This window comes from Engystomops pustulosus, chromosome 6, assembly GCF_040894005.1.
Source record: "Engystomops pustulosus chromosome 6, aEngPut4.maternal, whole genome shotgun sequence".
Classification (NCBI taxonomy): domain Eukaryota; kingdom Metazoa; phylum Chordata; class Amphibia; order Anura; family Leptodactylidae; genus Engystomops; species Engystomops pustulosus.
The window spans coordinates 66,040,890-66,065,129 of NC_092416.1; the positions used below are offsets into that span (position 1 = coordinate 66,040,890).

The 24,240-nt window shown below is 38.9% G+C and overlaps 1 protein-coding gene across 1 annotated transcript; it reads left to right on the forward strand.

Moving 5' to 3' along the window:
- The first annotated feature begins 3,894 nt into the window (after positions 1–3,894).
- LOC140065747 (indolethylamine N-methyltransferase-like) lies at positions 3,895–16,266 on the forward strand. Its single transcript, XM_072113322.1, has 3 exons — positions 3,895–4,071; positions 10,982–11,189; positions 12,838–16,266. The coding sequence occupies exons 1-3, from the start codon at positions 3,921–3,923 to the stop codon at positions 13,259–13,261; spliced, it is 783 nt and encodes a 260-aa protein (XP_071969423.1). The 5' UTR covers positions 3,895–3,920; the 3' UTR covers positions 13,262–16,266.
- The last annotated feature ends 7,974 nt before the right edge of the window (positions 16,267–24,240 follow it).

Sequence of the window (24,240 nt, forward strand, 5' to 3'; positions counted from 1 at the left end):
TGATGAGATGACGCTGAGTTATGAAAAAATAAACGTAAAATAAAAAGTAAATGGCAGACTGTGACTAATTGAAATCCAACCCCTAATAAATTTTCCCACTTCGGTCTTTGCGATAGATATGTGCGTCACTAAGCGCTAAACACAGCGGTCGCAAGTCTCCCTCCAAATTCCTCACAATTGGCTAGTAGATGCACTGCAGCAAGGACAGCCATCAGCAGATCAACCAGAAATAAAATATATATAACGCTATTGTAGGCGTAAGTAAGCCGTTTGGATTCTCCTTTGGCTATTTTCTAGCCAAGTATGAAAGCACACTGATGAGATGACGCTGAGTTATGAAAAAATAAACGTAAAATAAAAAGAAACTGCCAGACTGTGCCTAATTGAAATCCAACCCCTAATAAATTTTCCCACTTCGGTCTTTGCGATGGATATGTGCGTCACTAAGCGCTAAACACAGCGGTCGCAAGTCTCACTCCAAATTCCTCACAATTGGCTAGTAGATGCACTGCAGCAAGGACAGCCACCAGCAGATCAACCAGAAATAAAATATATATAACGCTATTGTAGGCGTAAGTAAGCCATTTGGATTCTCCTATGGCTATTTTCTAGCCAAGTATGAAAGCACACTGCTATGCCAGATGAGATGACGCTGAGTTATGAAAAAATAAACGTAAAATAAAAAGTAAATGGCAGACTGTGCCTAATTGAAATCAAACCCCTAATAAATTTTCCCACTTTGGTGTTTGAGGTGGATATGTGTGTCACTAAGAGCTAAACACAACGGTAGCAAGTCCCCCTGCAAATTCCTCACAATATGGTACTAGCTGCACTACTAGTGCCAGCAAGCCCAGCCACAAGCAAACAAAAAAAAAAAAGTATAACGTTATTGTAGCCCTAAGAATGGCTGTTGGGTTCTTGTTAAATCACTCCTGCCTAACACTATTCTAATAGAACACCCTAACGCTTTCCCTGACCAGCAGCAGCTCTCTCCCAAGCGGCATCCAGACACAGTATGATCCGAGCAGCGCGGGCAGCGGCTAGTCTATCCCAGGGTCACCTGATCTGGCCAGCCAACCACTGCTATCGACGTGTAAGGGTACCACGTCATGCTGGGTGGAGTGCAGAGTCTCCTGGCTTGTGATTGGCTCTGTTTCTGGCCGCCAAAAAGCAAAACGGCGGGAGATGCCATTTTCTCGAGCGGGCGAAGTATTCGTCCGAGCAACGAGCAGTTTCGAGTACGCTAATGCTCGAACGAGCATCAAGCTCGGACGAGTATGTTCGCTCATCTCTAGTTATCATCCATGTTTAGTAAAGAATACAACTAATAATATTCTGCTACTACCTTTTTGTAGGGTTTTCTATGTAACTGTCACCTTGTTTATTCTGGACAGGGCGGCAAGTAAAAATTACCCTAGTGACAAAAGAGGATGCCATAGCTTATTTCCATCTCCTACCTGCACAGAGCATGCCTTGGCAACTCATCATACACCTTAATAAGAGCTGTATCCATACCAGCTCTTGAGGCTGCTGTAAAGGTTAACACCAAATGTGGTTATTAAAACTATTCATGTTAATAATAAAGGAGGCAGAAGGTCGCGATTGTCAGTGTTTACATCAGAATTGGGTCAATAAGTCATGTACGGTCCCCCTAATTATGTTTTGTTATTGGGTTTTGATGAATCAAAATGAAAATTGGCAGCACCAATCACAGCAGTTGGTTGGACTTTCTTTTTCTTATGACATTATATAGGTCCTTATATATGTAATGCACCTACCACTTCCAGTGTCAAATATACTGTACATGCTGAAAGTCAAGTAGCGATGGCAGTAGAAGAAAAATATAAATGACCCCCTAAAGAAGAAAAACCTGGGGCGTGAAGGGGCCAAAAGGAGGGCGGGACCGGCCGTGAGTGGGCCGGCCGTAAGTGGGCCGTGGCATTATTGTCCACACGCCTGCACACTCTCTGCAGCCGGTGACTTTTCACATTGTGAAAATTTTCCGGCTGCGTTTATTTATATTCCAGGCTTGGTGTATGTTAAATATTCCCATTAGACTTTATACACGTGATATTTTACTTGATAATTCAGCTATGTAAGGAGATAAGTCAGTCAATTCACTAGAAAGGGAAGGTTAAACAGGACATGGAAGCATTTACCCTATCACATATAATATAAATAGTTTGATATCATTTGCACTATAGATTCATGCATATGAAACAAATTTGGTTTAAATTTGAGTTACTTTCTGCATGTGTCCTCCAGTGAAATAATTCTCTACAGAGCACACCATCGACCTAAGCCCAAATAAGACATGGAGAAACATTTACTTACCCGTCCGGAGAAGTTCACTGAAAGTGCATTGTCCAACGTGAATCCAATGCGATTCACTAAATCGTGCCCTGATATCCTGCATGTGTCGCTTCCCCTCTTAGGTCCGCCGGAGTTCATCTTCTTCTTCCTGGTGCATCTACTGTGCATTGACTCGATTCACACTTTTCACAAGGGCACTGAATTACCCAGACTTTCCCAAACGCAACCTTTACTCACTAAAAGTATCTGAGAAAAAAAGCATCCACAAGGGGTAACCTAAAAATCTTGAATGGGAACCTTCATTTTTTTATTGCAGATTTGGATTCCTAGGAAAAAAATTAGCTGATTTGACATAGGTCTTTTTCATGTTGGTGACAGATGGTTCTGTAATTGCCAAAAATCGAAATGTGTGCAAAAATGTTGATAAATGGGATATTTTGATAAATACACATCAGATCCAAAGTCTGAAAAATAGACTTATGCAAAATTGTTCTTGAAGCTTTTAAATTTTAACAAATTTGAGCACTTAATTTAGAGCATTTGATAAACTCTGTAGGCAACAAGAAAACAACAAGTTTGCCTGTGTAGTGTGCAGAGGGTGCCAGATTAAGATTTCTGGCGCATGATCTGCATGAATCTGGCACCCTCTGCACTGTCCAGACAAAGTGTATCACTTTTTTTTGGTGCAACTTTAACAAAGGGTGTGCAACACAATTATGTTGGACTTTGCATGTTAAATCTGGTGCATGGTCTGACTGAGCACTGGAACGCCCCCTTTAGGGCAGAAATTTGTGCCACATAAGCATAGTGCAGCCGCGACACAGAAAGGTTGTGTGCGACACATGTGTGGTGCTGGCACTTATTAAATACCTGTTGAAAAGTTTGCACTAGAAAGAATGTGCAAAGTCCGGTCATCCATTGAGGACTGTACAGGGAATAGGGATGGAGACAAAGGTAGCAACTGTATTGACCCAGCACAGCCCAAATAGCAACAGATGTCTCTAGGAGTGCTGAATAGAAAAATTCCCATCCCTTTAAGGGACAGAAAGTAAAATAAACAATAAAAGTAAATTAAAAAACAGAAGAAATAAAAAAATATATTGTAATATGTGTTTGCCCCTTCTGTCACCTTATAGGACACCCAAATGCCGCCAAAGAAGACATGTGATGTATCAAAATTTGCAGCATTAAGTGCTAAACTCTATTATAATGTGTGTATTAGGTTATCACATTGCTACAGTCAGAAAAAATCTTGTATTTTTCCTGGAAAAAAAAAACAATGCCTCAAAAATTTTGTTGCCAGAGCATTTAAATAACATTGTATCGGGGCATGAAGGTGCAACTTACCCTAGTCCTGAAGCAGTTAATAAGCTATCAAGAAGACAAACAGTTTTTTTTTCCCATTGCTTTTTTTTTCAATAATAGAGTTACGTCTATCCAATATGCCATGTGATTTCATTATAACACATTCCCATAATTAACTTGTGAAGATAACAACTCATGATGTACTATGTGATTCTGACACAAATTGCATAAAGATTTTAAGTATTTATATGAAGATGTTGTGTTCCAGGGTACAGAGAGACTCTCTAGAAGAATATTACACAATGGATCCCAGTGCCCATAAGCTCTATCATGTCCATGACTTTGATTCCAGACACCATCTTGAGAATTATTTATCAGATAAAGCTGGAGTGTTCTTTGGGGAAGATTTTTTGATGTTTCCTATTGAAAATCTTAGAAAAACTTTCATATTAGGTATGTATATTCCATGTATTATCTGATTTAATCTTTTTCAACAGTAACAACAGTTTTCCCTATAATATATAGCAGAAAAAGTCCAACCCTAAGAACTCCATGTGGGAAACAATCAGTATATACATTTTGTATCTCAGTGATTGGAAAGGATCCCAATCCATCTGGCAGAGGGAAATGTCAAATCTAGTACAAGAAGGAATCCAGCAAAGTTAAAAATTCTTCACTCTTTATGGTAAATCCATGTTAAAAAAAAACTTTACTGGATTCCTTCTACTTTTGAACAATATGCCATAATGAAAGTCAATTCAGGATAACCCAATATTCACCCAACAACCTGCTGCCTATTAAATACAAAGAATGTAAATATGATTTTTGGAGTGGGACTGATCAGAGGGCTAACCATGTTACCACAGTTGTATCAAATTAAGGAATTAGGGCAAAGCCTGTGACCAGGACAAGGGGGTATCCTCTACACCTAGAGGAGAGGCGGTTCTACCATCGCCATAGACGGGGAATCTTTACTGTAAGAGCAGTGAGACTATGGAACTCTCTGCAGCAGGAGGTTGTTATGGTGCATACTTTGTACATGTTGATAGACCTGCATCTTTTTCCAAAACATATTTGGCATATACTGTACTTTGTCTATAGAAACCCGTCTCCTGATAAAAACATCACCCTGGTAACAGGTTCCCTTTAAGGTCTTCAGGACCAAGCCCAATTTTTTATATCTGTCCTGTGAAACATTTTAACATATCCAAGGGATTTTAAGAACGTTTTCTGTAGACGCAATGTAAATAAAAATTAGTTAAACATTTGGATGATTTCTTTTGTTTTTAATTGAAATTTAAAAAAAGAAAATTTAGCAAAATTCTCTGATTTTCCAAAAAACTTCATTGCTAACATTTATCAAATATCTGCTCTATGTTGATATGGTTTTGTATGCATCATCTCATTTTTGTTATGGAGCTTAGAATTTTGGGTGCAATTTTTAGCAATTTTATGAAAATCAACAAAACCTTCATTTATAAGTGACTTTGAGAGGCTTTAACCCCACCGGGTCCCGGTGCATATTGCAGCAAAGGCTTACCGGTAACACCCGCGATCGGTGCTTGCAATGCTGCCGGCGGCTTCAAAAATATCCGCCATCTTGTCGCGGATCGTCGCTCCCCTATGACGTCACGGGGAGCGGCGAACCGTCGCCATGGTAGCCTCGGGTGTTCCAAATACCCGAGACTACTTCGTTTTAACCCATGCATTACAATGTGCTAATTGAATGGGGAGTAAAATCCACATATACTGCCATACAATAGTATGGCAGTATATGATAGGATGAAAAAGACTACCTAGGGTTAGAGTACCCTAGGGAGTCTGAAAAATAGTAAAAGTAAAAATAAAAAAAAAGTTATAATAAAAAAATCTAAAAACTGATATAAATATAAATAAACAGTAAAAATCATAAACACATTAAGTATCACCGCATCCGAAAATGCCCAATCTTTTAAAATATAATAACGTTTTTTCATTGCATTTAACCCCGTAATGGAAAATAGCGTGCCATTTTCAAAAATATAAAAAAATTATTAAAAAGTGATCACAAGGTCACACAGTCCCAAAGATTATAGCAATGAAAACGCCATCAAAATTCACAAAAAATGACACTACCCACAGCTCCGTACACCAAAGTATGAAAAAGTTATTGGCGCCAGAAGATGGCAAAATAAAAAAAAAATATTTTGTACTAGAGGTTTTCATTTTTTTAAATGTATGAAAACATTATAAAACCTATACAAATTTGGCATCACGTGATTGTACCGACCCAAATAATAAAGTAGACATGCCATTCAGGACGCAGAGTGAAAGCTGTAAAATCCAAGCCCACAAGAAAAATTCGCAAATGTGGTTTTTCACCATTTTCACTGCATTTGGAATTTTTTTCCTGCTTCCCAATACACGCCATGGAATATTAAATACCGTCACTATGAGGTGCAATTTGTTACACAGAAAATAAGCCATAACACAGCTCTTTATGTGGAAGAATAAAAAAGTTTTAAGATTTTTGAAGTTGGTGAGTGAAAAATGGAAGTGAAAAAACTAAAAAAGGCCAAGTCGTTAAGGGGTTAACTGCAACAATAAATGTGTAAAACCCCAACTTTAAGAAGTTTGTTGACCCTTTCAAAGGGGTTAAAACAATGGATTGGAATGGTTTAAATTATGAAAAGCTCCACAAAGTTTAATACCCAATTTCTCCCAAGAATGCCCATAACCCAAATGTGTTGGTAAACTGCTGTATGGGCATAGAATAGAAAGAGCGCCATTCAAGGCAGATTTGCCTGTCACATTTTACAGGCTATAAAATGTTTATTTTTCTGTAATGTGGACATGTGGGGGATTATATTTTCCAGGATGAGATCTACTTTTCAGGTACATCTTTTAGGGGAGTTAAATAGCTAATTGATGAGATTTGATTCACTATTCTTTGGTTGGATAAGAAAATTATTGATTCTCGTTTAAGGTTTGTAGCATTTTTTTGTTCACCGTACCATTCAAATAATATGTTATCTTTATTCTATTGGTCACCATGATTAGTTAATAGCCTATTATGATTGGATTGTTTTGCAAAAATGTGCTTGCTTTTACATAGCCATGTTCTAGGACGCATAATTTTTTTTATTTTAGGGCATCTTTTTTGTAGGATAAGCTGTACTTTTTATCTATATTGTGTTTGGTGAATTTTACTTTTTGATCACTTTATGTCCTATTTTCTAGAAGTCGGATGTGAGACTTAGCAATGACTTTGTAATTTTTGTGTTTTTTTTACAACGTTCACCAAATGGGTTCATTAACATTTTAATATACAGATTGTTATGGACAGAATAATACCAACTAGATAATGTTTTTATGGTGATTTTCACTTTTTTAAATTATAATGGTTTTAACAAAGGATTGGTAATTTTGAGACTTCTACTTTTCTTGAATTTCTTTTATTTGTACTTTTTTTCTTCTTTTTTACTATGCCCCAGTGTGAGACACAAACAAGTGATGATTTGATCACATGTTCTATGTAATATACTGCAATACTGATGCACTTACTTTTACTAATACTTTAGTCAACCTATACATTCTGCAAAGGCTGACAGGCACAATGTTTCAGCACAATCTAACAGGCATTTATTAAAGGCAAACATTGGCTCCTATGGTAGTGGCCGGCATCTATGTTCCTGGCATGAAAGATGCTGATCGTTCGATTGACTACCTTGCTAAGCTTTATAGACACCTCGGTCACCATGATCAGTATCTATAGGGTTGTACAGCCAGGAGCCAGCGAGTATCACAATCTCAGCTGTTTGTGCTGGAGTATTTTAACCCCTTAGCGCTCTGCGCCGTAGCTGTACTGCGCTGAGTCCCACGAACAGCGCTCAGCGCAGTACAGTTACTGTGCAGAGACGATGCCGGTAATCTACCGATGACATCCCCGGCTAACACCCGGGCGTTTAACCCGTCAATGCGACCGCGGCATTTAACATGCCTTCTGGGGGTCTTTACCCCACGATCGCCCCCCCCCCCCCGAAAACGATCACTGCCTTGGCACCTCTGGGGTCCGATCAGGACCCCAGAGAAGCCTGAAGGCAGTGCCTTTAAGATGGCGTTTGTGATGTCATCTTAAAGGCAAAGTGTCAGCCTATGCATCTACATAGGCTGGCACTGCTAATACCCTGCAATACATCAGTATTGCAGAGTATTATCATGAACAAGCAATCAGATGATTGCTTGTTCATATCCCATGGTGGATCCAGTAAAAAATGTAAAAAAAAATGTTTTTCAATAAAAAATAACTTTATAAATCACTAAAAAAGCCCATAAGCCCCAAAACATATAAAGAGACATATAACACTAAATCTAAGTCTAAATCATAACAAAAACCCCACATATATAGTATCACCACGTCCGTAACAATCCATAGAATAAAACTAAATAACTATTGAACCCATATGATGAGCGCTGTAAAAAAAAACGTTAAAAACCTGCCAAAAATTATTATATTTACCTATTATATCCCACTAAAAATGCAATAGAAAGTGATCAGCAAAACATATGTACTCCAGAATGATACTGTTGCAAAGAACAACATGTCCCGCAAAAAAAAAGCCATCAACCAGCTCTGTAGTTAAAAACGTAACAATGTTATGCCACTTGGAAAACGGCGATGCAAAAATGATAGATCTTTCCCCACATTAGGGTTTTATTTGGAAAATTTAGTAAAACATAAGAAAAAATATTCATGTCTGGTATCCCCGTAATCGTATCGACCCATAGAATAAAGATAACAGGATTATTAGGATATACGGTGGACACGGAAAAAAAAAAAGTAAAAAATCCAGTACAGAATTGATGCTTTTCTACTCATGACCTCAAAAAAAGTTCCTAAATTTTCAACAATAGGTGATACCAACCCCAAAATGGTAACACTGGAAAAAGCATCTCATTGCGCAAAAAAAAAGCCATCACATGGCCCAAATAATGGAAAAGCGAAAATTTTATAGCCTTCAAAAGGGGCCAATGAGGAAACTAAAATCCTGGCAGCTGCAGGGGGCTCCTTCCCTTCTGCGCCTCGCTGTGCCCCCATAACACAAGTAATGTCCACATGTGGGGGGTCGCTGCACTCAGGAGAAATTGTAGAACAAACTTTATGGTGGGTTTTCTCTTTTTATCTTTTGTAAATGTGTAAATTTTAGGGCTAAATGAACGTATAACCGAAAAAATTTGACCATTCTAAATTTCACCGCCATTTTGATTCAATTACTATGAAGATCTCAAGGGGTTAGCAATCTTTGTAAATGCTGTTTCTGATAGTGCAGATTTGAAAATGGGTAGATTATATAGGGGGTTTTTGATGCTAAATATGTAAAATTTAATTTCAAACAGTATTTATCCCCAAATTAGTCAATTCTGAAAGTACGGAAAATCGCTATTCGATTTCTAGGCCGCGTGACGTCAAAATAAATTATTCAAACATTTCAAAAATGATGAAAATGCAAAGTAGACAAATGGGAAATGTTATTCAGCAAGTTATTTAGGTGTTAAATTGATCTGCCTGAAAACGCTGTGATTTTGAATTTCGAAAATGGCAAATTTTTCTAAAAATTCATAATTTTTTTCTTTTTTTTGTAAATAAGCGCAAAACTTATCAGCCAAAATTTACCACTAAAATGAAGTACAACATGTGAGGAAAAAACAGTCTCAGAATCACTTTGATAAGTAACAGTGTTCAAAAGTTATAACCATATAAAGAGACGCAGGTCAGAATCCAAAAAATGGGACTGAGCCTTAAGCTGTAAAATGACTGCGTCCTTAAGGGGTTAATGCTGATGTTTCCTTTTTTATGTTATGATGTCTTTTAATGATGGATTAGGGAATTTTGACACTTTTATTCTTTTTTGAATAATTCTTTTTATACTTATACTTATTTTTTATGTTTTTACAGTTTTTTGTTGTTTCAGTGTGGGACATGAACAAGTGATCATTTGATCAATTGTTCAGTATCATATACTGCAATACTGATTTATTAGAGCATATTACTTTAGTCAGCCACTGCATTCTGACAGGCACACTGTTTCAGCACAATCTAACAGGCTTCTATTGAAGGGAGCCATTGGGTCCTTCATCAGACCCCAGAAGTACTTGGCACCTCTGTGCCAGGCATAAAGGATACTGATCATCTGAGTGAGTACCTGGCTATTCCTTATAGACACCCTGATCACCGTGATGGTGGCATCTATCGAACTTTACAACCAGGATCGTGAGTATCACAATCACAGTTTTTTATGGTGATTTTCACTTTTTTATGTTATGATGTGTTTTAATGATGAATTAGGGAATTTTCAGACTTATTCTTTTGTTTTTTTTTTATTTGTACTTTTTTATGTTTTTAATATTTTATTTTGTCCCAGTGTGGGACTTGAACAAGTGATGGTTTGATCACTTGTTTAATATAATATACTTCAATACTAAAGTATTTGAGCATATTACTGACAGGCACACTGTTCCAGGACTATCTAATGGGCATCAATTGAGGCCCTAAGGTGCTTGCCTGGCACAGAGGATGCCCATTATTTCAGTCAGTAACCAGCAATGCCCTATAGGGTTAAACAGCCAGGATCACGAGTATTGTGCAGGAGCCAAGCTGTCACACACGGCGAAGCTCCCACAGGACTTGCACATGCTCTTCTTTTGAGCCTGTGCAATTGCTAAAATGTACATGCAGGCCAGGAATGTGCCAATAAACCTCATTACGTGATGTACATCAACTCCGGAATAGGTTTTGGACCACAATAAATGTAGAACATTTTTATTAGAAAAAATGTCAGATTTGCATTCTCTTAGTAATCACCTTAGACCTCCTGATCTGCCAGAAGTGCTGTGCTGGGTGCGTCCTGGCCAACCTAGCCCCATGGCGAGGGGGTAGGGTAGTCGCAAGAGTAATTGCAATTTTTTGCATTGTGCATCTTGCATTTTTAGTGCTTCTACACCAGAAAACTGGCATATTCCTCATCATTTGTATGTTTCATTGTTCTCAATGTAACGACTAAAGAATTGTAACTGGACTATTCCATTCATTGAGGTCTAGGATGTGGTATATTAGCTTTCCCTCTATTTTTTGAGGAGTGTACTAAAGATACATTTACTATATATCATATTGCATCATGTTTGTGATTCTGTGAACTACAGTACTAGAGATAAAGGAAATGAAAGGCATTGTAGGAAATGTAAAAGGAAAAGGGCGATATTTCACATAACACATGCAATCCTTCATACCCTACCTGAGGGGCATCTGCCTGTTATTAAATCACCATCTCCAAGTTTTCAGGAAGTCCATCATGATAACACACTGAATGCAAACTTTCTTTTACAGGTCATATTAAAGGTGACATCTTGATAGACCTCACCATTGGCTCCTTGGTTCCACACTTGTACGCAGCCTGTGAGTTTTTCAAACACATGATAGTGTTAAAGATCAAAGACAGATGCACCCTAGAGCTGAAGAGATGGGTGGACACTCGTACAGGAGCATTCAACTGGTGTCATGCTGCAAAACTCCATGTAGAAATGGAAGGAAACAGGTTGAGTATTTTATCAAGGGAAACCCAATGAAATTCAAAATATTTGAAAAGAAACGTATGTGTTTTGAACTACCTCATTTTAGAAAAAACATTTCTACTCAAAATTATAGGTATTCAAACTGTTACCACATTTTTCAGATTATAAAACACACTTTTAAGCAAGAAAATATCTTTCAAAAAAGTGCCTACGTATGATCCAGCAGTCTTGACCGCTGTATTGGAGATTGGTTGATGCGCATGTTCAAGTGACATAGTACTTCATACAATTTCATAGATAGCAGAGCTATTTGTGTAAATGAATGGATGTAGCAATGCTGTGCGTGTAAATGTGTGGATGTAGCAATGCTGTGCATGCTGTGCTGTTGTGCAACCAACAGGGATATTTTAATAGCTGTAAAATATATTTTTCCTTATTTGGAAGGGTAAATCTGGGGTGTGTCTTATAGAAAGGAGCATTTTACCAGTTCAATGTAACATAGTGCCTATAGAATTCCATGCAATGCTCTGTTGAAGAATATAGGATGCATATGAGTTGGTACTCTGCAAGCACTAAATGATCAGGCTCACAATAAACAGACAAAAAGTATTGCATAAAAACATTCTACACTGATTCTAGAGGACATTTTAGAGCCTAGGTTTGGGGATCTCCCTTCAAAAGGCCAAAAACCAGCCCCATCAGACTGAACCAAATCAAGAGAAGATTATTAAGGCTTGCTATAATGTTCTGTATTATACCTTACTCTGTCTTACCATTTGCTCGTTCAACCCTAAGCAGTAGAAGACAACTGGTCAATGTTTCTTCTTGTGTCATAGTGTTAACATGGACTCAAAGACGAGGCAATACAAACAGTAGATTAACTATTAGTTAAGTTCCCAGGAAACAGATAGATGTGGTGGAAATCAATGCAGGTTCTAGTAAAGGATTAAGCCAGTGTTCAGATAAGCAAGCACAGAATAAAATGACATCCTCAGACATCCTCAGCTGTATTTTACAGACAAAGGATGATACAGGCACAGATATTACCTGATGGTTTGCAAATATTAAATGACAAAACATCAGGAGGGATTTATCATTATAGTTACATCAGTTTTCTGGTGTACAATGCCTCACAGTTGTCTCAATTGCAGATCTTAACATCTACAGTATTTTACACCTGCTTTTAGTGGCACACTTCCTTTTCGCACACAGAATATTTTCCAGTAGCCATGCTCCTATAGTCGAACTTGCTGAAAAAGTTTAAAAGGAGGTCTAAAAGCCTTGTGCCTCAAGAGATTCATAAATTCCTCCACATCCCACTACGTCTTATGCAGTAAAGTTCTTATTGGTATCAATTGTGCATTTGCTGGAATATTGCTATCTTAGTTTGTTATTATAAGGTGTGTAACTTTATTATCTTCTGTTTCACTATTGCACTAGATGAGTAATTGAGATTGTTGACAGTGATATTTTCTTAAAATTTTAAGATCTCTTTTTGAGTAGCATTTAATATTAGACACCAATGATTTAGATATAATAATAATTTGTCGTAAGGGTGCAGTATAAACTTAAAATATAATATATTAATTAAAATCAGCTTTGTATAATAATCTAATGAGCTTTCAAGCTGCCTCTCTAATGTTGACTGTTTCTCTATTTTTACCATTTCAGTGACCAGTTAGAAGCCAGGGAAGGAAAAGTGAGATCCGCGCTGCAACATGTTGTAAAATGTGACCTCGAGAAAGAGAATATAACAGAACCAATAGATTTACCACCAGCCGATTGTATCATTACTGCTTCTTTGCTAGAAGTTATCAGCAAAGACCAAGATGATTACATCAGATATCTCAGGAAGTTCTCAAAGTTGCTCAAACCTGGAGGACATATCATATTAATTGGGATTAAAGATGCAACTTATTTTACAATCCATAGAGAAAAGTTTCATATGCTCAGATATGATGAGGAGTTTGCTAGGAAAGTTCTAGTTGGAGAAGGTTTTGTTATCGATCGTTGTGAGGTTAAAAAGAGATCAAATGTTAATAATCTCACTGACTATAAGGGGATGATATTCATTGTAGCTCACAAGGAGAAATAGATTCAAATAGAAAGTCAGAAACTCAGCCCTCATGCACACTAATGTATCAGCTGGGGCTGAGCCCACTCCATACACATTGGGGCACATTTACTTACCCGTCCCATTGACGCCGCCAATCCGGAATGTCCAACGAGGATTCACTAAGATCATGCGTCCAATTTCCTGCAAGTGTCGCTTCCCCCGCTGAGGTCCGCTGGGGTTCACCAACTTTTTCCCAGTACATTTAAGTGCTGATCTTGTGACACAATTTCATTTTTAAATTCCGCGGTTTGTCCGAATCAGTCGGGTAGTCCGTCGGGCACGTCACCCAATTTGTGTTGCATACAATCCGATCGCGTGCACCAAAAAGCCGGGGCAATTCAGGGCAAAACGAAAAAGTTTGGGAAACCCAACGGAAATGCGTCTGACGGACCCTTAGTAAATGTGCCCCATTGAGTGTTTGCTGAGTGTAAGACCCGTGATCTGTACTAGTATTTTGGCTTTTTATCATTCCCTGTGACTTCATCGGGGAGCAACCAGTTGTTGCTATGACAGCCTTGATAATTCAATTTAAAAAAATTTAAATTAAACTAGAACTGATATAAATGTAAATAAACAGTAAAAATGAAAAACATGTTAGATATCGCCACATCTCAAAATGTCAGATCTATCTAAAATATAACAACGGTTATTCCTGGACACTTGTTTCCCCATTTTGCTACATATAAAAAGAATTATAAAAATTGATCAAAAGGCTGTGCGGTCCTCAAAATGCTAGCATTGAAAATGTCAACCCATGTCACAAAAGATGACACCAGACACAGTTCCATAAACTGATGTATCAAAAAGTTATAAGGGCAAGAATATTTTTTTTTGTACAGGTTTTCTTTTTTGTAATTGTATGAAGACATTATAAAACCTATATAAATTTGATTTCCCCATGATCATACCAAGCCAATGACATGTCATTTTGGGAGCACAGTGAAAGCCTAAAATCCAAGCCCACACGAATACGGAACAATTCATTTTTTCTTCCATGACATGGAATATTAAATACTTGCACTATGAAATGCAATATATCACGCAGCCAACAATCATTCACAGAGTTCATTGCATGGAAAAATAAATAAATTTTGGATTTTTGAAGGTTGTGAGAAAAAATTAAACTCAAAAACGAAAAAGGGTCTGTTAGTTAAGGGGTTAATATTTAGTACAGAAAAATGTGTTTTAAATCAAAGAGGTTAACCGTTTTTTCTAGTTCTTGTAGTTTGCACACACTGCAGTAGGGATTTGTTGCTGTTGCTGGGCTTCATTGAGTTTCTGCTCCCTCGAAAGATTTTCTGTTGGGTTCAGGTCTGGAGAAACTCCATGACATTAATACGCTTCTTACAGAACTACTTCTTAGTTGTACTAGCTGTCCCAGCCATGATCCACCCTCTCATGTGAAGACATGAATCTTGAGACATGACTATTTATCTTCCCTTTAATACAGTGCAGTAGTCAAAGTACTTATCTGTCTTCTATTCCAAGTATGGCATGTGGGGTCAATACTAATAAGTTTTATTTTGGTCTAATCTGACCACAAGACCCTCCCCCATGTCTCCTCTGGATCATCCAGATGGTTATTGGTGAACTTCAAACAGCCTGGCCATGTGCTGGTGTTAGCAAGACACCTTGCATTCCGTGAATAATTTTTATCCATAATGGCTTAGTATGTTAGTACTGCTGATTCCTGATATTTCTCACAATCACCCTCACCCCACAAGGCAAGATCTTGCATAGAACCATTGACAGTCATCTTGTGCTTGTGCACCATCAGTTATTGCCTTTTCACCAAGCAGTTTGCCTATTATCCTATAGCTCACCCTAGCCCTGGCAGGGCTGAGTTTTGCTGTTTACTCTTGGCTTTGGTGGAGAGGTTGGAGTGTGATTGATTGAATATGTGAATAGATGTCTTTTATAAAGGTTTAGGGTTAGGATTAGAGTAGGAGAAGAGAACCATAATTTTTGTTGGTCTACTGTATAGACGATCAAAACCTTATTTCATGCAATAAAATTTTAATTAATTAAAAAATCTGGCAATGGGATTTTTCAATTTTTTTTTTAGATTTTGGTACCTACAATAAAAGTTTCAGACCGCTCTATTCTTTCTAGGTAGGAAAATTAGAAAAATTGGCAGTCTATCAAATACAGTGCTTAAAACTGCAGCTCAGATCCTATGTATTTCTATGCCCTAATACACACAGTTGTTATAAAGGTGAAAGTTACAGATTCAATCCAGGTCACATGTGTACCATACGACTCAGAGTCAGGTAAACAATCTTGACACACTGCCGGCAAAAATAGTCAAGAGACCCAGAGTATGTGGCCATAGGAAAAAAATGTTTGTGTGCTGGTATTCTTAGTCTGCATATCTGGAGTTGCATGCGTCTGTGGTCAGGACAACATCAGTAGTCTCAAAATACAAACAGAACCCAACATTGATTGGCGGCAATACAGTTGAACGGGAGAGAGAGGTGACTAAGGCCTTTATTTCCATGAGCGAATGCAGTCAGTGAGATTCACTGAAGGGATCTCCTGACCTAAACCTCTGACCATGGGAATGAACTGTGTTCAAAGTTTCTGGTTTGGAGATCCCTTGATATATCCCTGGATATCCCTGTGCACAAGCGCAGCCTCTTGATGTATCCGACAGGGTCTTGTGCAGTGTTTATCCCTACACCAGGCCCTGCAATGAGTGCGCAGGCGGATGCCCTGCGCCAACCCAGTCCCCCGCCTTCATGCTCCTTCACCCCCACTGCCATGAAGGTGGCGGATTGAGAACAATTTTTTTATTTTTACAACCTCCTGCTATAAAAGAATCTTTGAATGAAATCTACCATCTCTATGCATTGTGAACCAAACATACCTTGAAAATGCTGTAGCTACACTGATGCAGAAACATATCTTATTTAATCCTTGAACTGAGTGTTTTGCTTAAAAAACAGACACACTATGATTAATGTCCCCCACTATGTCCCCATATATATAAATATATAATCATCTCTTCTTTATGTCTGGACAGATGATGCTTATATTCACAACTTTACAATCATATTATAGTCAGTAGCTTCTTATATTCATGTATGAGTTATATAAGGTATATTTATGTATACACTCTATACATAAATATATATTATTACACTATTACCTTCTTGAGCATATATTATTGGACTGCAGCACCTTAACCCTTCATTATCCTATTATCTTTGGTTATACCTGAACACTAACATGGTTGTATTGTATTGTATTGTCTCCTGTGTAAATATAGGGGGACATTAATCATAAAGGGGTCTCAGGTTCGCCTGTTTTTGCGCCTGGTTTGCTCTTCTTTTTGGCTCCTGATCTATGATGGATCTAGTTCTGCCTTAGTAAATGCACTTTGGAATTGTCGCATGTCAGATTCATTTGCGCATAAATTTGCGCCAAATTGTTAGATCTCATTTGTGAGCAATAATGAAAGGAGACTGAGAAAAGGTGACACAAAGTTCAGGGCTTCATCTCTGCACAAAAAACTATCATTGTGATGTAACTACAGGGACTAAAAGTTACAGAGATGTATAAAAATAAAAAGAATTCTTACTGAAATGAGTCTTTGCCTTTTTTATTATAATTTACATGAAATGGAGTCTGATAGTATTCTCAGATCTGTACAATAAGACAATAATCACTCACAGAGATGATCCTATAGAAAATGGTGAAGTCGTTACTGGGGAAATTTTACATTTTAAAACTGCTCCGAAGTACTTTCCATGTTGCATAGAGGGAATTTTTCATTTGGGAACCTAAAATGTATGTTTTTAGTAATGAAAAGGGAAGTTTTTTGGAAGTGCACCTTTTTTTGTGCCTTTTTAGGCGCAAATTTGTGATAGATCCCATGCAAACATCTGCATAGGACGCACTCACTATGTCAGATAAGGCGCAGGGACTCAAAACCACTAAGTGCCGAACTTTGCCGTGTGCGCATAAATGCGCCAAATTAACGAGATGCGCCAGATTTTTGCGCTAAAAGACGCTCAAAACAGTCTAACAGACTATGATTAATGTCCCCCTGTGTGTATGAATATTGATTTGTACACATATACACATTGTGCTGAAATAAAATGAAATGAATATTAGTTACATCTCCATGTATAATTTACACATACACTTACTGTTTTTTACCATGTACTCTACAAATCCTGTGCAGGCAGCTTCAGTGGACAGGTGACACTGCCCACTTTGTCACGGACCTGCCTGGGGCATTTTACAAAACAGCATCTTACCAGCACTTGACCACATTTACTTACAACCCCTACACTTCCTAACTTGGTTATTTCTATCACTGTAGCATATATCTCATTCTGCAGATGTAGCAAACCTTAGGTTCAGATTGATGTTTAATACAGGATGAGACAATGGGATGTAGGTAGTTGTAGTGACAGGGAGGGTGGTGGTTTTAAATCCTTCTCTGTGCCCAACTTTTTTCTTATTATGTCACCGTGGCCCCTTTCCTATAACTCCTTGGGTGCTAAGGTCGCCAGTGATGACGGTGGAACACTGATGTAGGATGACCGTGGTAGTAGTTTACCATTGCTGACCTGATGGTAATTGGGAGGACAATAGATGTAGGAGTGGATTGTAGATTGAGGCGGGAGACAATGAGGTAAGGTAGAGAGATGAGTTAAAGAAGAAATTCCTTAGTCAGTAACCAATTAGTGTGCCTCCATTTTGTATAGAAGATTTTCATCAGTTAAGGGGTATTCTCATTTTGTCAAATTGCTGTTATTGTTTGTATAATGAAAAGTTATACAATTTTCCAATATACTTTTTGTATCAATTCCTGACAGTTTTCTAGATCTCTGCTTGAAGCTTTCTATAGAATTACAACATTGTTTATTTACAGTAGACAGAAATCTGACCATGGTCACACATGTGCACAGCTCATTATATCACACAGCTCTGCTTACTCTCCAAGATACTAACGAGCCGTGCACCTGTGTGACCATAGTGAGATTTCTGTCCACTGGAACTAAACATAGAAGCTTTCTATAGAATGACAGCAAACAGATCTACAAAATTATGAGGAAACTATAGAAGAAACTATATTGGAAAATGTATAATTTTTCAGCATGCAAAAAATAACAGTAATTTGCCAAAATGAGAATACCGGTTTTACTGAAGAAAATCTTCTATATAAAATGGAGGCACAATAATTGGTTACCGGCTGGAGGGAAGGGATTATGGTGATGATGCATCACACCTTTTCTTCTCTTTTTTTTTGAAGCTGCTGTCACTCTTCTGCACTTAATCCTATGATGACTTCCAAAAGGTACTATCCACAATTTCCAGCCTAAGGGTGTGGATCCCTTCAAATAAGAAACATGGTAGTTACTCTTTTTTCAACATCTGGAACAATCTGAACCCAATAAAACTCACAGAACGTGCGGTCTTCCCTTGCAGTGCTCTCACACTATACAGTGGGGAAGAATAGTATTTAGTCATCCACCAATTGTGCAAGTTCTCCCACTTGAAAAGACGAGAGAGGCCTGTAATTGATATCATAGCTAGACCTCAACCATCAGAGACAAAATGAGAAAACACACCCATAAAATCACATTGTCTGATTTTTAAAGAATGTGATGTTTACGCAATAAAGATCATTTTAACCCCCTTACTTTACAATTTAACTCAGTGTCATTGCTGTTTAGCTCCTATCACTCCCTAGGCTGCTCAGTGCAAAATCCCAGGGTGTGGTTTGGGCCTCTCTAAACAGCCACATTATAATCCCTTCAATTTTGTGGGGTGATAATGTGGTTATATTATTAGGGTGCAGGTTTATATACACTTTTATCTGGCTTCTGACATTGTACTAACACACTGACACATAGGAAGACAGATGAGACAGATCATATATGATGAGATGCCTATTACACAGAGGCATGATAGAAAGAGGCATGACAGACTTTTACACTGTCAGCTACGCTACATCTTCCCTTCCCCCGGACAACTTATCTGCTTGTAGTTTGTAGTTTGCAGCTTCTCTTTCCTTAGCATGTGCTGTTTGCTGGCAGGAAGTGATATGTGTCAGTGTGTACTCCATGCTGTACTGCAGAGGGGCGTGGCTACAGGCTCAGAGCAAAAAAGGACAAAAATCTCAGTTGATCAGTGTCACACAGGAATCTAAGACGTCGGCCACCCGACCCTAAGTCAGAAGTTACAGGGTCATGTCTAGGGGAAGAGGAAATTGTGTATACCAGGACTGATATCTGTGAAATGCTGTATTTTTGTTAATGACAGTGAAGTAGAGAATGTGTTATTTTGTAATCCTGAGTACATATAAGAAACTTGTCTTCTTGGGAATACCCCTTTCAATTTAGTTTTGACCTATGGTTCATTACACAAGAACATAAATTCAACCCCTTAGCTATCTGCGCCGTACTAGTACGGTGCTGGCTCCTGCGATTAGCGCTCAGTGCTGTACAAGTACGGTGCAAGGACACCTGGACTCTTATGTGCCACCACATGGTAACATCATGGTGGGACGCATCATGGTGGGACGCACAGAGGCATTTGGATTGGTCTCGACCACTGATCGCTGTGATTGGCCAGTCAATCCTGACTGGCTGATTGAAGCGTTTATAGGATGAAAACTTGTTTTTAGCTCCCTTCTCTTCCTCCAGCGGCTCCATTTTGGTTTTCTATCACTGGAGAGAGGACCAGAGCGTTACTGTTTGCACCAAAACACTAAACATTCTGTGTGTACCCTTGTCTTCCATTTTTTTCCCATCTCCTGTCTGTCCCTTCTCAACCCAAACGCACTTTTGAGTGTGCTATGTTAGCGTTGTTCTGCACTGGATGTCCAGACCAATCTCTACACTTCACAGCATATTGCCCAAAACCCCTTTTCATTTTATGCACAACCCTACAGGTAGACCCCTGTCACTGGAGCAGAGATGGACAACTTTTGGTGCATAATATTTCTTATTGGGATTGTAAAGAAGCCCACAATCAGGGACTTCTGGAGCACAGACATTCTGTATCACACCCCGATGTTCCGCATGGAGATGAGCAGGATGCACTTTAAAGCCTTCCATAAGTTAATGCACCACACAACAACACACAGTGCCCACCCAGAGATGACCCCAGTTATGATCATTTATTTAAGGTCAAGCCCATAATAGATCATTTTAGTGCCAAGTTTGCCCAGGCATATGCCTCCAAACATGTGAGCATAGACAAGTCCCTGGTACAATTTAAAGGGAGACTTCAATTCCGCCAGTGTTGCCCAATAAGAGGGCAAGGTATGGCGTGAAGATGCATAAGCTGTGCAAAAGTACATCAGAGTATACCTTCAAGTTCATGGTATATGAAGAAAATGACTCCACTATAGTTCCCCCAGAATGCCCCCCCCTTCCTACAGGAAAGATAATGTGGGATTTGGTACACCCACTGCTGGACCATGGCTACCACCTCTACCTGGACAATTTCTACACCAGCACTACCCTGTTCAAGTGCTTCGCTTCCAGAAATACTGCGGTATGCGGCACTGTACGCAGAAATCAGAGAGGTCTCCCTAAATCACTGCTTAGGCAAAAACTTAAAAGACACGATTGCAGGGCACTATGCAGAGTCTCTGTATTGTGTGTTAAGTACAAGGACAAGAGAGAAGTCCTTGTATTAACCACAATAAATGGGCACACCACCACCCATGCCCGAATACCAGGTACCAGTGCAGAAACCCCCAAGCTGGACTGTATTTTAGATTATAACAAGTACATGGGAGGGGCGAACTTGTTGGACATGGTACTTCAGCCATACAACGCCATGCGAAAGTCCAGGGTGTGGTACAAGAAGCTGGCCGTGCACATCATTCATCAAGTCAGAGGGGAACTTTCCTGGAATTTCAAGAGGTGGTAATAAAGTACTTTCTTTTTGGAGACCAGGAAGGGGGGAGTGTTAGTACTTCTGGAAGCGAGGCCACATCACGTATTGTACCAGGGCAGCGCTTTCCAGGAGAAGTTCCCCAAACTGCCAAGAAGGAAATGTCACAGAAGAGGTGCAGGGTGTGCTCCAAAAAAGGCATTTGGACACCATTTATCATTGTGAGACATGCCCAGAAAAACCAGGACTATGGGGGACATTTATCATACGCTAGCGCTCGTGCGCTAGCGTATGATAGCCCTGCAGCTGCATACATCAAGAGGCGGCTAGAGCGTGTGGCGTGAAGGTGGCGGATTGGGGCAATAGTCGCTAATGCTAGCAATAGGCTAGCATTTGCAATAATTTCAGGGCCTCTGTGTGAAAGATTGCTTCCGAATTTATCATACATCCCTGAATTTTTAGATTACCATGTTGTTACCCAGATGTACTATGCACAGCTTATACATCATGCCGCATGCCGCACCTTCCCTTCTAAGCCCTGCCATGTGTCCAGCCTGTAGATTACTGCCCCATAATGCCCCAATACAATTTTTACTCTGCACTACTCACTTTGTATTACATTTGAACCAGCATCTTAGGGGTTAAAATGCTCATACAACCCTACATACTTTCTTTGAGGGGTGCCCTTTCCAAAATGGGGTCACTACTTGGGGGTTTCCATTGTACTGGTACCTCAGGGGCACCCCCAACAACAATCTAGTGAAAACGGAGCTCCAAAACCTAAATATTACTCCTTTCCTCCTGAGCCCTGCCGTGTCTCTATCCTGCAGATTATTGCCGCCTATGGGGTGTTACCATAACCAGGGTAACACGCAGAAGTTTCTCCTAAAACTTGAAAACTTCTCATATCCTTAAACAAAAAAAGGAAACGTAAAATTATGGAAATAAAAAGAAGACCAATGGCAGAAGGTTGCTACAAAAAATTATTTTTTCCTAAATAATTGAATATTTGCCCCCCAAGAAAGAAACTGATCATCGAAATGGCATCACTAACATAAACTACAATGTCTCATAAGAAAACAGTCTCAAAATCACAGGGATATTTTAAAGGGTTGAAAAGTTATTACCACAGGTCAAATTTAAAAAAGGACTGAACCCTAAGGTACAAACAGTCCTTAAGAAGCTAAGAAATATACTTTAATAACAGACCATACTACACAGTAAAATGCAACTAAAGAGATCCCTTTGGGAGCTACAGTTATCAGATGAAAATGGGGTGGGGGGGGGTTATTTTTAAGACCATCTAGGGTACACATACAGTTACTATATTCAATTGTGAGATGGCTACTGCTGTTAGAGAAAGAGCTGTAATGCAGATCTCATGCTTCTGGAGTCTATAGAGGGAAGTAACTTGTATGTGTGCTGTAAGAGGGGTGCTCTATTCCATATTACAAAGTTTTGTCATTGCTAGAAAGTGCGAGAGGACGAAAGAATGGCACTCACCAATCCAGCCATTTTGATACTTGAAATTCATACCAGCTTGTTACATAGAACAAGGGTAAGGGAGTGAAGCAGAGGTGCTTGGTGTGCAAACAACAGCCGTTTCGCTTGTGAAGCACTTCTTCCGGCTTGCACACCGAGCACCTCTGCTTCACTCCCTTACCCTGTTTTTTCCTGCTCTTGCACTTTCTAACAGTTACTATATTGCCTACAGTGAGACTATTGTTACTATATTGGCTACTGTAGGGGCACTGTTACCATATTGTCTAATTTTCGAATGCTCTGTTTATATTGGCTAGTGTGAGCATATTGTTACTATATTGGCTGCGGTAGGGGCACTTTTGCCATATTGGCTACTAGAGAATGAGGTGAGGGGGCTACAGAAAAGGGAACATGGAATTAAAGAAGTGTAGACAGTATAGTAGGGGTGCCATCAAAAGAAAGGCAATCAGTGCATGTGCTTGGGCTATAGAAAGAAGACATAAGGTGCATTGCAAAACAAATGGAGGCAAAAGGTTGATGGGCTGCAGAAAGGAGGGATAAGCTATGTACAGGGACTACAAAAATAGAGCATAAGATGCATGGCTACAAAAAGAGAGACATAAGGTATCAAAAGGCGAGTTTAAGAGGAAGGGTCAGCACTGTGATGATATTATGTATGGGGGGGGCATTATAACTTTTGGGCAAATAAAAAGGGGCTCTATATTCTGTGGGTATGCTGGTGGTTTTAGTTAGGGCACTAAATACTTTTAAATAAAGGAGTTTTTGTATCTATTGGTGGCTGATATATTCAGATATATTTATTATTCCTTTAATAGAAAAAAAGAATACTGAAGTGTCTGAATCAATGTCATTTTGCCACTGTAAAATCTGAATAAATAGCCATAACTGAAATGCTGTGATTTTTGCATCACTCTGTAGTTAAGTTTGGTAATAGACAGATTCATTTACACTTGGATGGTGTTCAATAAAGAAGCCCCCATTTACCTTAGTGAAAAGGCACATGTGGACTTACCCAAAGTAAAAGTATTCCATGCAAAGAGCTGGTGCACAGTCTACAGTTATTTTCTTGATTGGAAAGGATAGAGTCTTTGGCCACTACTAGCTGAATTTGTGAAAGGAATGTTTAATGCCAAAAATCAACCACATTTGGATGATCTTTCTTTAACAACAGGTTGGTGCATCTCCACATTTCTATTGGGGTGTTCGCAATACCTGTCTTGAACTCATATGTTGTGCTGGCCTCCATGATCACCTGGTGTATCACCCTGCAACAGCTTGGGGCTACATCAAAGACTTTGTTTATTAGCAACCCCAAAGCCATAAGAGCTTAATCAACTGAACTCATTGCAGTTTAATCCCTACCATGGTTGACAATATTTTAACAAGCTTACAAGTAAGCAAACAAATCTCCCACTCCCATCATTTGAAATAAAAGAGACATGTTTATTCAATATGACATGTGACTTCATTATAATCTATTCCTGTGATTGACTTGTGACAATAACAACTCATGAGGTACTGTACCATGTGATTTTTTATGAGCACAAATCACCTTTAGATTTCTATTATTTATATAAAGCTGTTCCATACCAGGG

What these genes read in the sequence shown, in the direction of transcription:
- LOC140065747 (XM_072113322.1), top strand. Translation starts at nt 3,921, where the DNA reads ATGGATCCCAGTGCCCATAAGCTCTATCATGTCCATGACTTTGATTCC. An exon ending in TAGAAAAACTTTCATATTAG is followed by an intron (nt 4,072 to 10,981) that starts GTATGTATATTC and finishes TTTCTTTTACAG; the next exon opens with GTCATATTAAAGGTGACATC. An exon ending in GTAGAAATGGAAGGAAACAG is followed by an intron (nt 11,190 to 12,837) that starts GTTGAGTATTTT and finishes TTACCATTTCAG; the next exon opens with TGACCAGTTAGAAGCCAGGG.